General features: G+C 39.1%; 1 protein-coding gene across 2 annotated transcripts in view; it reads right to left on the reverse strand.

The window, feature by feature from the left end:
• The window catches only part of LOC124554939 (alpha-1,3-mannosyl-glycoprotein 2-beta-N-acetylglucosaminyltransferase), an 89,759-nt gene that overhangs the window by 63,036 nt on the left and 9,254 nt on the right, over positions 1-17,469 (reverse strand). For both annotated transcript variants that reach the window (XM_047128638.1, XM_047128637.1), the window contains exons 4-6: positions 13,911-13,996; positions 11,998-12,225; positions 11,617-11,755 (exon numbers count right to left, since the gene is read on the reverse strand). In XM_047128638.1, the coding sequence (XP_046984594.1) occupies positions 11,617-11,755; positions 11,998-12,225; positions 13,911-13,996 (453 nt within the window). The remainder of the gene's footprint in view (positions 1-11,616; positions 11,756-11,997; positions 12,226-13,910; positions 13,997-17,469) is intronic.

A 17,469-nucleotide genomic window follows, 5' to 3' on the forward strand; every position in this document is an offset into this window, starting at 1 on the left:
GGCATTGTTTCTGACTTTGATTATGGGAGCTAATTGTTTGGCTCTACTTATTGGGCTTTCTTCCATTTCTTCCCAGTTTTGACTTTGTGTGTCTTAAGTTGTGAGGGGAAACTCATTGGAGTGTTATCTTTTCTGGATCATATTTTCTTCTTTTGGGGTAACTGGTTCCCTTTTTCCTTTCAGGGATGATTTTGAGTTTTATTTTAGAAAGGTAATGATCAGGATCTAGAGTGGCTGCTCTAAGGATTTTGAAATTTGGTATTTCTTTATGGAAATTCAGTTTGATTGTCATGTGATCAAGTTGGAATTCATCTACGTGTGGGTTTGGTGAGACCCGTGTTCCTTGTTTTCAAGGTAGCTTTTTAAAGGCTGTAGATTTCAGAATCATGTTGTGTGCTTGGCATAATTCTATCAGTCTGATGTCATTTTGGTTGGTTCTGTTATGTGTTGGGTAGTCTCCAGAAATTTGTTTGCATTTCTTCTCCTTTCCTACCTAGGTGCTGAAGCATCCCAAAAGTAGGGCATTGTGTTTTTCTGGGATTTTCTGCAAATCATCACTGAACTGGTCCCAAAAACATTCCACCTTTCATTTGTCCTTTCGACTGTCATATTTATGGGGCCTGTGCATTCACGATGGTATATACTTATTAGCAGACTTGAAGGTAAGTTGGAGAGTCTTTTGGATTGAGATTCAAAGTTGATAATGGAGTCCAAAATATTTTTGTCTATTATGAAGTCAGTTCCAAGATCCAGTCTGTTTTTCATAATTTGTTTTGCCTACCTTTACTTTGTATATTCTGAAGCCTTCAGAATAAAAACTGTTTTCATCTACAAATCTGGTTTTTTTGTACTGCTGTTATGAGAATTTTGTGCTCTTGAGGGTGTCTGTAAGGTGTTTTAATTTTCTAGTTTTTAGAAGAGAATTTGTATTGAAAGTAGCTATGTAACTTGGTTTCCTATACTTAATCTTGCTTGATATTCCAAGACACTCCAAATAGCCTCTCAAATTCTGCAGGCTCCACAGAATCCAACTGTCAACTCACACACTTTGTTTCACATCACACTCTTCAGTGATTGGTAATATTATGTGTGGAGTGACTCCTATTGTTAGAACAACTGGTTTAAAACCATGGTTGTTAGCCCTGGAGATTTTTCTCAGCCCCCCCCCCCCCCCCCCCCCAACCTTGGGGACAGATGCTGACCAAAGTCTGTCAAATCTGGGGACAGCCGTCTTTGGATTTTGATTTTTGTGTTTGTCCATGGGTTGTATTTTATTTCCCACCAGCCATGTATATCTGGAGAGCCTTACCCTATCCATCACCTAGGGATGCACCCGGTATGAGAACAGATTGTACTAATAAAATATTTTTCCTCTAATTGTGTCCGAGTGCTTTTACAAAAGAGATTTCAATGATTCTATTGTGCATCTTTGACATGTTTTCTGTGATTGCTTTCATAGAAAGAAAAACTACATACATATATAACAGTTTAAGTGATTTGCTGATAAATGGGGAGAAAAATGGGATGGGGAGCTGTGAATATTTGTAGTAGGTGTACTTGCAGCTGTACATATAAATGTCATTAAAGTATCTTTTAGACTTATTTGTTACACAAGTAATAATTTAGAAGTTTTTTGATAATAGTTATAAAAGTAGGCAACAGTCAAAGTAAAAGAATGTTCTGACTGTGAACGCACCAGAAGATGAACCACAGGGTTAGAAGGCATTGTGCATTAGCACATTTTGCCAACTATTTATCAGGTCCTGGTTGTTATCAGTTATGAGCTACCTAGTACGAAGAAAGTTTGCACACAAGGTCACTTATGTATGTTTAGGGGATTTGACATCAAATTCATTAGCATCCCTTTTAAAGCAATCTGAGATGAATGTGTTTAAAAGTGGTAAAACTAAAAGCTCATAAACTACAAACTCACTTAGAACTGCAAACCTACACTCCTCCATTTTCCACACACCCACCTAACCACTTATACCCAACCACACAGAATGTAAAACTGTCAATTTTAAAATACATTGTTAACATCCTAATTGTACTATAGAATAACAGGAAAAATTGTAAAGCACAAACAAGGACTGTGTGGTTTTTTAGTGTTATTTCTTTTTAAGGAAGCAATCTCCTGGATGAGGTAGTTACCCTGACAACACATTAAAACCTTCTCCCACATAATTTAAGGAGCAAGTCAAACACTTAATGAAATTTTAAATGTCTTACCATGTTCCTCTCATCATTCACTAAAATAGAGGACAGATCAGTTTGTAAACTAGCCTTTGTTCACTTGTATCAGTATAAAATACATTTATAGAAGATGGCATACTGAAATCTGTACAGCACAAGTATTACACAATGGTGGGTCCTCTCACCAGAGGGGGAAACCATGTGCTACATGCCAATCTGTTGTCAATTGAACAGGACTTCATCACACCTCAGTCGAACAGGAGGTGGTACATCATAGCCAAATAGCTGATTTTCCCAGCCACAGTTTATTTTCTGACTTCCCACTAACATAAGGCTATAGCATGCAGGGTGTACAGCACTGTGGCTAGCACATCCACTAACTCATTTCCTAAATTCCCAAGTGCCCCTGGTACACATCAGACTGACAGCCAATTCCAGGCTTTGTAAGTGGAGGAAAGAGGCATTATTCTTTGTACCATAATTTCTTGAGAGTAAAGGAATATGTTTTCACCACTGCCTAAGAAGAAAACAGACATCAGTCTCCTCTTGAAAGATTGAGATATTTTACTGAGACAGGTGCAATCCCATTTTTTCTTTTGCAGATTTTGTTTGTGATCCCTGCCATGTTGCGTGAGGCCTGCTTTTAGCAAGACAGCCATTGACGCTTCAAAAAGGCAACCATAAAATTGGTGTCCGCCACAGGATCAATATTACTCCCCTTCATACCTACAAAATTCCATGATATTCTAAAATAAATTACAGAAGCAAATATCTGCTACATTAATCATCCTTTTAAACTGCTTTTAGTGACTAGATAACAGAACAATTGATGCTGTACGATGCAATATAAGCCTAGCCCACTCTGCTCTATACCGCCTGTAGTCTAATACTTTATTGTTATTGTGGCAGACATCATTTCCAAGATACCCATACATTAAATACACGTAAAATTTTCCACAAGGTTCACTTTGTTGCCACATTTCTATAAGCCTCGACCACTACCTCAAATATTTGTGCCAATAACCTCATCATCTGAATACAGTTTCTGAATGGTAGATGATGATTTGTTCAATTTACATTTCGGCTGTTTTCTAAAATTGCAAACTGCATAAAGACTGAAATTGCTACGCAAAGGCAACAGAAACAGGTTTCTGTGCAATTGAAGGGATCAAGGTACAATAATGAGAAATGTTAAGACAGTAAATATGCTAGAAACGACTGAGATAAACGCAGACAATTAGCTTGGTGGAAGTCAAGGTATTATACTACATCATTGCAGATACTTCTTTAAGGAATGGTGTAATGAATAACAAGTTTCCAGGATGATTTACAATAAACATTAGCAATGGGCATAAAGATGGCAAACTGTGAACAAATGTAGATTCTAAATGGCTGCACATTGTGACCATTTCTGACATGCTGCATTCTTGTCGATGAAAAAGTAATGTCAGTAGTATGGAGCATACGATGTGGTGCTTCTCTGTGGCAACTGATCTCTCTCATTCCACAGAGGACGCTGATAGAATTTATTTCTCAGCACAGTACTACTATAGAGTAAAGACCTCTTACCGACTTTGAAGATAGGGCTATGTCTTATTTTTATTCGTCTTCCACAGAATCATTTTCCTTCTTGCCCATTAAAAACATCAGAGCAGGAACTATATAATCAACAGGCTTCATACATTTTGTAGTACCCCTTCTATAGAAACTACCCTTTCCACATTGAAAGGGAGGCATCATTCAGCCAGTTGTTAGTTTGAATGCTAAAATAGTTTATTAGGAATGGTTTTCTCTTCTCTTGATGTATGAACCCTATTATCTAATGTGTTATGTAAAGATATAGGGTTTAAGATGGTGTCTGAACAACAATCAACTTAGCACGCGTCACACAAAGTTATCAGGGGTTAAAGTCACACAAAGAGGCATAAATAAATCCTAGACGTGACTGGGAATGATACGTATGGCTTTAGAACTTTTAGGCTCACACACCTGTAGTGTCAGTCTTCTCCAATGCATGTTTAGAACTTGTCATTTGTGAGCTGTAACCAAGAGCTCAAGCTGCTCCTATCAGTTTTTTCAAAGCTGTTGCTCAGTTACTATAAAGACTGTGGTACTCTGAGGAATGAGGAAAAGATTGGAAGTGCAATTTTTCTTGAAAGCTGGCAATGGAAAAGCACCTCAAGGGAATCCTACCAAGACATACCTATCTTCCAGAGTTCTTAGGAGGTTCCTTGAGCTTTCAAACATCAGCCCTGCTGAAAAGTTAGAGTTCCACCCTTGTGGGTCTATCGTGTAGCCTCCATTGTTCATTGCTTTCCTGGGGTTAGCCAGTACTGCAAATGTGTTGGTAGTGGCTCAATTGCTGCCTGTAATTTTGGTATGGTGCATGTGTGGCAGACAGTAACCATCACTGTACAAGGATATATGCTGACCTGTTGGAAGATAGGTGACAGAAGACTGAAGAACAACAATGAGTGACCTCAGACAGTTACTCGTCTAACTTCTTGTGTTTTTAGCTGTTCAGTCTCACCTCATCTGTACCTTTTTTTTTCTTTATTGTGTGTCACTGGTCAGAAGTAATATACTATTCTGCCAATGATGGGAGCTGTTACTTGTTGTTCAGGCTTCTTTACTTCTTCTCAGTTTATCAATAATTCCTCTTCCACTATGAGAGTTCATTGTATTTTCATTGAGTGTAAAAATAGAGGGGGCACCATAGGTGGCTTTGTGAGTTCTCAGGAGTGAAATATATCATCTGAGACAGTGAACATGAGCTGCATTCAGTGCTGTTTCAATCAACACAACACTACAGGAGGTATATAGCAGGCAAAAGAGTGGGCTAGGCTAGGCTTGTATTGCAACACACAGCATCAATTGCTCTGTTATCTACTCACTAAAAGCAGTTCAAAAGGATGAGTAATGTAGCAAATATTTGCTTCTGTAATTTATTTTAGAACATCATGGTATTTTATAGGTATGAAGCGGAGTAATATTGATCCTGCTGGCAGACACCAATTTTATGGTTGCCTGTTTGAAGGGTTTATGGCTGTCTTGCTAAAAGCAGGCCTCACACAGCACGGCAGGGATCACAAACAAAATCTGCAAAATAAGGTTGCACCTGTCTCAGTACATGGGTTTTACTGGGAGACACCTGCATCAGCACAACAATATTCATACATACATAGAATTATCAGAATCATTTATATTTCTAGGAACATTTGACAGTCACTTTTTTGGTTAAAATTACATTATGACACTGCAGACTTGTAATCCAGAAATGCTATAAAATTTCTTGTAGCTGTTATGCAAAATTCTTCCATTTAGAAAGGGACAAGTGGATCTCTAACATGACTAGATGACTGGGCTCATGCATTCCAAGAGCCTTTTCGGCAGAGTCTACTATTTGTGTGCCACATTGGATACATAAATTGGAGTTTAATTAACTGTCGAGTACATGCAATAAGAACCTACAACCATTTTAGAAAGTGTTCTTCACACTGTTTTCAAAAGATGTGGAATAAACCTCTGCACAATTTTATTCCCAGGGCAAAATATTGTAAACCAGCACAGCACATTATATGAGCATTGCTCTTAAGTATATAACATTGAGTGTTGTAATTTGGTAAAATTAACAAGAGCTACCTGTCTACAGATTTACCTCATGGAAGGTAAAGTGAACACATTGTATCCCTATATGCAATACACATTGCAATAAAATGACAATTTTACAGTCTCAGTATCGTTCATGGATGCTGAATGGAAAGTACGGCACTCAGTATAGCTCCACATGTGCCACATCTCCTCTCAACTTTACTGTTACAATTTTTAAGTGAGATGTATGTATGAAATGTATGAAAATGCAATACGTTTCTTGACTTGCCATGCAATTGGACCTCTCAATACTAACAATAAGCTTTTTTTATGATACACACCTTTCTTTAGCTTGACTCATTCTGACTGACTAAACCTGTGAGCTTTACAGCTCTTCTTAGATATTTCCCTCTCTCTCTCTCTCTCTCTCTCTCTCTCTCTCTCTCTCTCTCTCTCTCTTTCTATTTAACCTAACTCATTGCCAGACACATGTAAATAATTTAGAAATAAAAAAAAAAAAACATCTCACTAAACAGTAGAAGTGTCAAGTCACTGACAGGCACATGGTTAGGGGAGGAAAGAGGCAAGGAATGGGGGGGGGGCGGGGGAGGGGGGGGGGGTTGGGGAAGCACGGCTGATGGCTTGGAATGAGGCGGCAGGTGCATAAGAAGACACAAGGTTACTGGAACTGGTGTGTTCATGCAATCTACACTGACAATGACATGGTGGAGTCGATTGGAAAGGGGTGACCAAACAGAGGAAGGGGAGAGTGTTGGGAGAGGGTGTCTGTGCAGGATGCTAGCGGAGAATAAGACCAGGATGACTGAGGGAATGACGGATGTGTTGTAGGTATAACACCTATCTTTGTAGCTCAGAAAAGCTGGTGCTGGGGGAGGGGTATTCAGAAGGCATAGGTTGTGAGGCACCCACTAAAACTGAGCAAGCTACATCTTCCCAGTGACCATTCATTCTGGTGGATAGGTGGTTGGTGGTCATGCCCACACAAAATGCTGTGAAGAAAGTGCAGCAGATCTGGTATACATCATGGCTGCTTTCACAGGTGGACCTGCCTCTGATGGGATAGGATAAACCTATGACGGGACAAGAGTAGGATGTGCTAGTTGCATAAATCTGTCAAGTCTTTCACCTGGGTCCTCCACAGGCATATGACCCCTGTGGCAAAGGGTTGGAAGTGGAAGTGGCATATGGATGGACTATGGTGGTGTGTAGGATAGGCTGGTGGTAGAATACCACTTTAGCAGAGGTAGGAAGTACTGTAGGTAGGGTGCCCCTCATTTCTGATTTCTGGGCACAATGATAGATAGTCAAAACATGGTAAAGGACATGGTTCAGTGGCTTCAGTCCAGAATGATACTGGATGATGAGACCGGGAGGAGGGGGTGGGTGGGCAGGATCCTCTGCAGCTGGTTCTTTGGGGTGATGAAAGGATTAGGGGTGTGTTAGGATATGGTGCATGAAATCTGTTTGCAGGCTAGGTTCGAGAGACAGTGCCTCTATGTGATGGCCTTTGTGAGTCCTTTCACATACTGGGCAAGGGCATTCTTGTCATTGCAGGTAGACCATCCATGTACTTACTGATGGTAGTTAGTGGACTTGATATTGACAGAGGTATGGATGGAGACATCAGAGAGGTGGAGGTCGACAGCCAGGAAGGTCATGTGAAGTGCATGGGAGAAATGCTGTTGAAGCTGTGGAAGAGTGAAGATTGGTTCAGTTATGTTGACACATACAAGCATTACAGCACAATCATCATACTATCACACATTTGCTGCAACAGATGTTGTAGCAGCAGTATGGACTGCTTTTACTCTAGTGGAGTTTCCAGCAAGACTGGAAGAGGAAAATCTCAAATCTGCAAGATGTATATAGCTAAAGGAACACCTCCAGCCATGTTACAAATACATGACAAAATTTATACTCTGTACCTGGATCAGAATAACAAAGTGATTGACAACGAAGTACAAGTGAGTGTGGAAAGGGGCGATGTTGTCAGTTTGCCAGTGCAATTGCCCGCAGTATGGCAACAGTCAGCTGATGCAATAGGACATACTGCCTCCAGCACATAAATTCCCAGGGTTTGCGCAGAGTCTTCTGCTCACACTACACAGTAGTACAGACTTCTGGCACAAAGATGTGATGTGACATTCACATTAAAACTGTAAGTGATAAGACAGTTGTGAATGGTCAACATAATGAAGACTAATAAAGTAGTACGTATATGCTACTAGCAGTATATGAACATATTAACAGCAATGCAATGCAATAAAGGATTATTTTCATATAGTATGAGAACACGGAGAAAAACATTCCACCTGGAATGTTTTTGGCACTGATATGAATTAATTCACATTTTAAACAGATCTGCAGAGAATTTTTGTTCATAAGGCATTTTCAAGTAGTTTTTAGTGTGTACTTTGTTCAAATAAACAAACTGGAAAACCAAACTGCCATTTTTTTTTTTTTTTACCCTGCTGAAACTTATCCAAAGCTGGCGAAATATAATAGAAAGTGTGATGCTTCATTTTCAACAGTTCAGAAATAGGTAGCTGAATTGAAATATAGATGCATTTCCCTTATCGGAAGAAAGAAAGGTTAGGGTCTAATGTTCGACTGAAGATGTCATTGGAGACAGTACAAGCATGAACTTGGGAAGGATAAGAAGGAAATTGGATGTGTCCTGTCAAAGGAACCATCCTGGCATTTCCCTTAAACAATATAGGGAAATAATGGAAAATCAAAATCTAGATGGCCAGACAGGCATTTGAATCGCTGTCCTCCTGAATGTGAGCCCAGCTAGATTTATTAGGTGGCTTAGAAGGGAACTGCGTCATCTACATGTTTGTTAGCATTTAAGAAGAAAGGAGAAAATTCTTAAGTCAAATACAAAGAAGGAAGAAACTGCAAAGTGGCTTGAAGAGAAACTTGTTTCAAGCTTGGGTTGTTATGCAAAGTCAGAGTTGGAGGAAGTCATGCGCCACAAGCACTTTAACAATAAATTTGAACCTGACAGCATAGTAACAGAAATGGGCCATGAATAAGTGTCCAAGGAATAGAAGAGCAACTGAAATCACTCAACAGAGGAAAGTCCACTGGACCTGACGGGATACCAATTCGATTCTACACAGAGTACGCGAAAGAACTTGCCCCCCATTCTAACAGCCGTGTACCTCAAGTCTCTAGAGGGACGTAAGGTTCCAAATGATTGGAAAAAGAGCACAGGTAGTTCCGGTCCTCAAGAAGGGTCGTCGAGCAGATGTGCAAAACTATAGACCTATATCTCTGACGTCGATCTGTTGTAGAATATTAGAACATGTTTTTTGCTCGCGTATCATTTCGTTTTTGAAAACCCAGAATCTACTCTGTAGGAATCAACATGGATTCCGGAAACAGTGATCGTGTGAGACCCAACTCAATTTATTTGTTCATGAGACCCAGAAAATATTAGATACATGCTCCCAGGTAGATGCTATTTTCCTTGGCTTCTGGAAGGCGTTCGATACAGTTCCGCACTGTCGCCTGATAAACAAAGTAAGAGCCTACAGAATATCAGACCAGCTGTGTGGCTGGATTGAAGAGTTTTTAGCAAACAGAACACAGCATGTTGTTATCAATGGAGAGATGTCTACAGACGTTAAGGTAACCTCTGGCGTGCCACAGAGGAGTGTTATGGGACCGTTGCTTTTCACAATATATATAAATGACCTAGTAGATAGTGTCTGAAGTTCCATGCGGCTTTTCGCGGATGATGCTGTAGTATACAGAGAAGTTGCAGCATTAGAAAATTGTAGCGAAATGCAGGAAGATCTGCAGCAGATAGGCACTTGGTGCAGGGAGTGGCAACTGACCCTTAACATAGACAAATGTAATGTATTGCGAATACATAGAAAGAAGGATCCTTTATTGTATGATTATATGATAGCGGAACAAACACTGGTAGCAGTTATTTCTGTAAAATATCTGGGAGTATGCGTGCGGAACGATTTGAAGTGGAATGATCATATAAAATTAATTGTTGGTAAGGCGGGGTACCAGGTTGAGATTCATTGGGAGAGTCCTTAGAAAATGTAGTCCATCAACAAAGGAGGTGGCTTACAAAACACTTGTTCGACCTATACTTGACTGTTGCTCATCAGTGTGGGATCCGTACCATATCGGGTAGACGGAGGAGATAGAGAAGATCCAAAGAAGAGCGGCGTGTTTCGTCACAGGGTTATTTGGTAACCGTGAAAGTGTTACGGAGATGTTTAGTAAACTCAAGTGGCAGACTCTGCAAGAGAGGCGCTCTGCATCGCGGTGTAGCTTGCTCACCAGGTTTCGAGAGGGTGCGTTTCTGGATGAGGTATCGAATGTATTGCTTCCCCCTACTTATACCTCCCGAGGAGATCACGACTGTAAAATTAGAGAGATTCGAGCGCGCACGGAGGCTTTCAGACCGTCGTTCTTCCTGCGAACCATATGCGACTGGAACAGAAAAAGGAGGTAATGACAGTGGCACGTAAAGTCCCCCCCGCCACACACCGTTGGGTGGCTTGCGGAGTATAAATGTAGATGTAGATGTATGAGGTTTCCCCCCTCGTCACTGTCAATATTGTCCTACAGAAAATTTATGATCCAGAAATTGTACATCAAAATGAAAGATGTGCTGAATTTACTTGAGAAAGCTACTGAATACGTTGTGGTGGAAGACTGGATTAAGTATGTAAGCCAAGCTTGGGGGGGGGGGGGGGGGGGGGGGGGGGGGGGAGGGGGGGGGGGGGAGGGGGGGGGGGGGGGAAACACCTTTCTGAATGAAGGTATCTGAGAAAAGCTAATTAAAAGCTTTCTCACTGCTTCAAACGGTTTCTCAGATACCAGGCCTACAGAACATGACAATTAAACAGCAATAAATTGCATAAAATGTTATATTTCATATTTATTTCCCTCCCCAAAGCTGTTAACCCCCCCCCCCCCTCCAAAAGCAATACCACCAGGTGATTTCACAGCCATAATAATGTTTAAATAAATGATTGTTTACTTCCAGCTATAAAATATTTATTGCAATGTGCTATCTTCTGAATTTGGGTATCATATAATTTTCAAGTGATTGCTTTGTAATGCATTGTGCATACATGTGACAGACAGCAGTGTCTAATGGAACAGTTTGCCAGGTTCAGCTTGACACACGCAGGCCGACAGCTTCCTACTTCTGGAGACTAAGGTGTAAAGCGAGAATACCAGTAGGGAAAAAAAAAAAAACAACCAGGAGGTACCTACACTTGCTCCTCCGGGCATCACCTTTACTGCTACCTCGTACAGCCTGTACACTTTTTTTTCTTTGACAGATTTATCTGATACTGATATCCATTGTTAGTGAAGACACACAGACCGACAAAACGATAAAAATAATCAAACTATTCCAGACTCACAGCAGACCATTCTCTGACAAACACCTGAGAGGTATAAATATCAAACACAATCATTTATTTCTGTTTACCACTGGGTTCACACTATCTGTGTCCTTGCGAGTGCTAATAGTGATACGCATGCAAAAGTTAAAGAGGAATTATGTAGCTCAAAATAAACTTAATATACAGATCAGATATGGTGGAAATGTTTTGCATTCACACTACAGTGGCTGTGACGATGTGCTTTCAGTAAAAATAACAAATGCAGTTTTTAGTTATGCCTCAGTTATTTATCCAGTTGAAGCTGCAGTCAAGTCCCACAATATACTCTTTTGTCCACAGACTGTAAAGAACACAAACTACATTGAACATTGCAAAAGAAGAAAAGACAGAAAAAAAGAAGGTGAGAAATAATGCAATACATTACCTTCCACAATGATGACTGTGTTGAACCCAAATCTGAAAAATGTTTCGTTTAGAGCCCAGCCGTAATGCCGTGCTATGTTGAAATAACCTCGAAACTTTTTCTCCTTTGGAGGTACTTCAATCTCTGACTGATCAGGTTGCTAAGATAAAGTTGAACAAAATTTTAAATTAACTGGCCAGTGTGTTTAGTCAACAACACAATACAATAATACACCAACACTGACACTTTTCAACAAAGATGGAATGCCAAATAAAAGGGTAAATACTAATAAAAGGTACATACATTTGTTTCAGAAGATTTTTTACAATTTGAATAACATAATGAGATATTAAATATTGTACATAATAATCAGCACACAACAAAGATGAGAAAGTAATTTACCTCTATATGAAAAACTTCATTGCTATATGAATCAATAACATCAGCTGTGGCTTTATGGCGACAATCTTGGCTCACAATGATAGGAAACTGATGGCGTGATGGACGGTAACGCACCAACTGATCAATACACTTGCTGACGGTAATACGATTGCACGCAAACACAACTATAGCAATGACAGGGCCACCATTTGGTAGTTTCTGTTGCGCAATATCTTTCAACTGTTCAACCTAGAACAGCAATGGAGTTAGCCTTATTTAGTCAAGTTAGATCTTAATATAAAAGAAATATGTAACTAAAGCTTTTCCATGCAGGCAGACATACAATTCTAAATTGTGAAGCTCACAAACAGATAATTATTATACGAATTATTAAACCATGCATTACGTGCACTGTACCATTTCCACTACAGGACGTGTAAAATAAGATTCTTCATTAGAAAAGTACAAACTACTTTACAAGTATCATGCAGACAGAAATGAGAAGACAGATCAGTCATCAAATGCTTAACATTCTGTGCATATCCAAAGGTATAATTATCATTAAGCTAAGCTCTCTGTATAGAAACCATAACACTGATGTTAAAAATATGAAAAATAATGATGCAACTGTGAAAAACCCTGAAACAGGTCAGTTATTTTGGGATGACATTATTTTTGGCACATATTTTGAATGAACAGCTGTATGCTCATTACAGATAGCTGATAGAAGATTAAAATTATGTGGTATACTTTCCATTTATTTACCACTAGTCTACTTTACACACACCTTGTTACAAAGTGTAAGTCATTTCATTCCCAACTACAGCTATACAAAATGCTTGCCAAAGTTTTCAATTTCTTGTCAATAACAAAATTCCTCATATAATTAAAGAAAAATTATGTCCTGAATATATTACAATAGCCCACACAGAAATTCATCATGACACTCAATTGGCCTTTTATGTAAAACTTTGTTCTGTCATTTCACTTAAAAAAAAAAAGAGAGAGTTTTAGATAGGGATCAAGTTGAAATAAAACTTGTCCAACATACGCATTTGACACGTTTATACACCACAAGCCAATTCCCAGCATACAATTAAAGGTACCTGGTACCAGCATCATTTGGTCACCTCTTTGTTTCCTTCATGAATGGTGTACGATAAAATTATAAAATGATTCTCTCTGTGTCTTTGTCTTTCCAGTGTGCATGTTTAATGATTCCATACCAGTTCCACATGACAAAATATCACATACATTTTAATTACAACATGCTATTTATAACGACATACTTCATTATAACTTTGTCACATGTATGATTCAACATCATATAAGAAAATGTTCTGCTTCTTATGCAATTACATAAAGGGCTCACAGAAACTGGAAAACATAACATGCCTGAACTTCGAATAACGAGCCAGTCATTGTTGCAAATAATTTTTGGATATTATATAAGAGAGAGAATCTCTGTCTCTGTCATCTAGGAGAAAGACACCAGTCTTGTCAGTAAAAGGAGAGTTTAAGCTTTTAACTATCATATTACTAGCTTCTTTTTCATCCAAAGTTAGAGTGAATACACAATTTTGACTTCAAATTGATTTTACAACAGATCAAATATTTTTCAATTTTTTTTAACCATTCACAAGTCAGAATTGCAATTTAAACCACATTAGTGGCTTATCACTAACGTTTGTTCCATAATTAGTATAGTTTTGTTCAGAAAACTGAAAGAATTCATTATAATAAAATGAAACATGATCTACAAAAATTCAATTGCTTGTTTCGCAACTAATTTAGAAAAAAATGGACTATGTAGCAAAAACTATTAACTTCATATAAAAGAAGACTACTGATGAAAAACTAGTAAATTAACATACACAAGATACCTAGAATCTGAATCCGTGTTCTAAAATCACCTGTGCCAATGTGAAACCAACCTTGCTATTCTTCTGTCGACTTCCCAGGACTTCATTCTGAGCTTCATTCCCAACAAGTGAGTTTTCTCCAATGTGGTTGTTTGCAGCTAAAAAATTACGACATTTTTATATATTGCTGAGATAAAGAGACACTTCTTGAGTAACTTATGAAAGAAGCACAAATATGACGAGTGATTTATTGTGTTACTTCATTATAAAATTTTAATTCCAGGCAAGAGTGGGCCCATGACAGTACAATAAAAACTGCCCTCTTATGCCACTACGATTCACAAAAATGTGTAATTCTATGCAATGTGGGTTTATGCCCATATTTAAAATGGCATTGTGTTATGTAATAAAATGCACATGGCATGCAATTATCATTGCTGTTTCAGGAAGCAGCCGTATGCTACAAAAAACAGAAATAAATAGCACCATTGATGGAAGTCTGGACCTTTACATGTTTTACATACTGTGTAAAGTTTTCAGGGTAATGTAAAAATTATAGGTGCATTTCAAGACAGACAGAAAAATGTAAACAGAGTTCAAAAATTGAAAACAAACCACAAAAACAGTATAAGCATGTACCGATTGCTACAAATTTTGAGTATATTGTTATTAGCATCATGTTGTGCCAAACAATCACAACTCAACTGGTGATATTGCAATCTGCTTTTATCACTGGTACATAACAGATAACTGAATACAGGGCTATTACAAATGATTGAAGCGATTTCATAAAATCACTGTAGCTCCATTCATTGACATATGGTCACGACACACTACAGATACCTAGAAAAACTCATAAAGTTTTGTTCGGCTGAAGCCGCACTTCAGGTTTCTGCCGCCAGAGCGCTCGAGAGCGCAGTGAGACAAAATGGCGATAGGAGCCGAGAAAGCGTATGTCGTGCTTGAAATGCACTCACATCAGTCAGTCATAACAGTGCAACGACACTTCAGGACAAAGTTCAACAAAGATCCACCAACTGCTAACTCCATTCGGCGATGGTATGCGCAGTTTAAAGCTTCTGGATGCCTCTATAAGGGGAAATCAATGGGTCGGCCTGCAGTGAGTGAAGAAACGGTTGAACGCGTGCGGGCAAGTTTCACGCATAGCCCGCGGAAGTCGACGAATAAAGCAAGCAGCAGGGAGCTAAACATACCACAGCCGACGGTTTGGAAAATCTTATGGAAAAGGCTAAAGCAGAAGCCTTACCGTTTACAATTGCTACAAGCCCTGACACCCGATGGCAAAGTCAAACGCTTTGAATTTTCGGCGCGGTTGCAACAGCTCATGGAAGAGGATGCGTTCAGTGCGAAATTTGTTTTCAGTGATGAAGCAACATTTTTTCTTAATGGTGAAGTGAACAGATACAATGTGCGAATCTGGGTGGTAGAGAATCCTCACGCATTCGTGCAGCAAATTCGCAATTCACCAAAAGTTAACGTGTTTTGTGCAATCTCACGATTTAAAGTTTATGGCCCCTTTTTCTTCTGCGAAAAAAACGTTACAGGACACGTGTATCTGGACATGCTGGAAAATTGGCTCATGCCACAACTGGAGACCGACAGCGCCGACTTCATCTTTCAACAGGATGGTGCTCCACTGCACTTCCATCATGATGTTCGGCATTTCTTAAACAGGAGATTGGAAAACCGATGGATCGGTCGTGGTGGAAATCATGATCAGCTATTCATGTCATGGCCTCCACGCTCTCCCGATTTACCCCATACGATTTCTTTGTGTGGGGTTATGTGAAAGATTCAGTGTTTAAACCTCCTCTACCAAGAAACGTGCCAGAACTGCGAGCTCGCGTCAACGATGCTTTCGAACTCGTTGATGGGGACATGCTGCGCCGAGTGTGGGAGGAACTTGATTATCGGCTTGATGTCTGCCAAATCACTAAAGGGGCACATATCGAACATTTGTGAATGCCTAAAAAAACTGAGTTTTTGTATGTGTGTGCAAAGCATTGTGAAAATATCTCAAATAATAACGTTATTGTGGAGCTGTGAAATCACTTCAATCATTTGTAATAACTCTGTAGTATATTACAGAGTAGAATGACAGTCAGTGCTACAATAGGGAGGGAGTCTACCAGAGAGAAATAACTTGGTAGAATCTACATTTATGATTTCAACTATGATTAAGGGCCACCAAGATGTTAGAGACACAACAAACTCAGACAGGTGTGGAGAGTCAATTAAATGCTTATCCTTGTGCTGTTGATAAACTACAGCATCAATTTCTAAACATAGGGTTGGCATCCGAAAAGTTCAGCCAATGTCTACGACATTAACCAGTGACTAATATTTGCTGTTATGTGGTTTTAATCGTGATCTGCTCTTGTTACAAGAAGTCTGATGGATTGTATCACCGAGTACTCTACTTAGAAGACATGCTTATAAGACAGCCACGTGTGCATCACTCATCACAGGAAGCAGTATTTGCAGTTGTATGTCAACAATTCCACTCAACTGTGCATCAATGGAGAGGACCATTCACTATACAAATTAGTCTAACTTCTAACTGTGAAATGACAATATTTGTGTTTCAGTTTGACTAGAAGCAATATTTTATTATCACCCATCCAATATCTGTGATACATATTTCTTCACGTGAGATATTGTCTGTGTAAGGGAAGCAAGTAGATGCAAAAACATCCACTTCTTTCCACGTGTAACTGTGACAAGGCAGTTGTATGCAAATAACAACTGTCATGCTTATGTTGATATTTATGCCAGTACAATAACCAATAAATTTATCCAAGAAAATAATGACACTTGAGCAACAGGGCACATCTCGTGAACTCATATCTTCAACAATGAACAATTCTGTGCACGAAGTAGCCAACTCAATAATCTGACCCAAATTCTATTAAGTTTGGGGAGTTCTTTGGTGGTATTTTGTTGCTCACACACTCCTCATTAGCTCATTGTCATACTAAGAGTGGCCTGCAGGAAGAGTGACACCCATTCCTCATAAAATTTTAATCCCAGGCAAGAGTGGGCCCACGACAGTACAATAAAAACTGCTCTCTTATGCCACTGCCATTGATGCCAGCTTCTTAGTATTTGCTGCTAATGGTAATGGTAAACAACCCCCCCCCCCCAATCCCCTACTGATACTATTAGTTTTTTTTATAAAACAAACATATCCATTCTGTAAATTTCAAACATTTTTTAAGTTCAAACATATTTTCTTTGTTTTGGAAACTGCTTTCACATTTTATTTATGCTGTATTTTGAGTTCAAGAGTGATACTTTTAAAATGTTCAATACAACAACTTCACAAGTTATTATTCATGGTATTTTCCCTTGATTTATGAAAACCAATGTCCAACTAGATAATGGTTTGGATGTTTGGTTAACAGCCATCTGCAGCCTGTAAAACCTTGGCAACAGGGTAGATGTCCAAATACCAAGTACCTTTAAAAATGCTTCACTGAATAAGCAGGTATTAGAAGAAACCAAGCTACCACTCTTCTTTTGTTAGTGTGGAAGTTTAGCAGCTAGATTACGAATTTAAAATAAGTTCTATGAACACTTTTCCAAGCATACATTCAAACCCTGTAGCTCT

Source organism: Schistocerca americana, chromosome X, assembly GCF_021461395.2.
Source record: "Schistocerca americana isolate TAMUIC-IGC-003095 chromosome X, iqSchAmer2.1, whole genome shotgun sequence".
Lineage (NCBI taxonomy): Eukaryota > Metazoa > Arthropoda > Insecta > Orthoptera > Acrididae > Schistocerca > Schistocerca americana.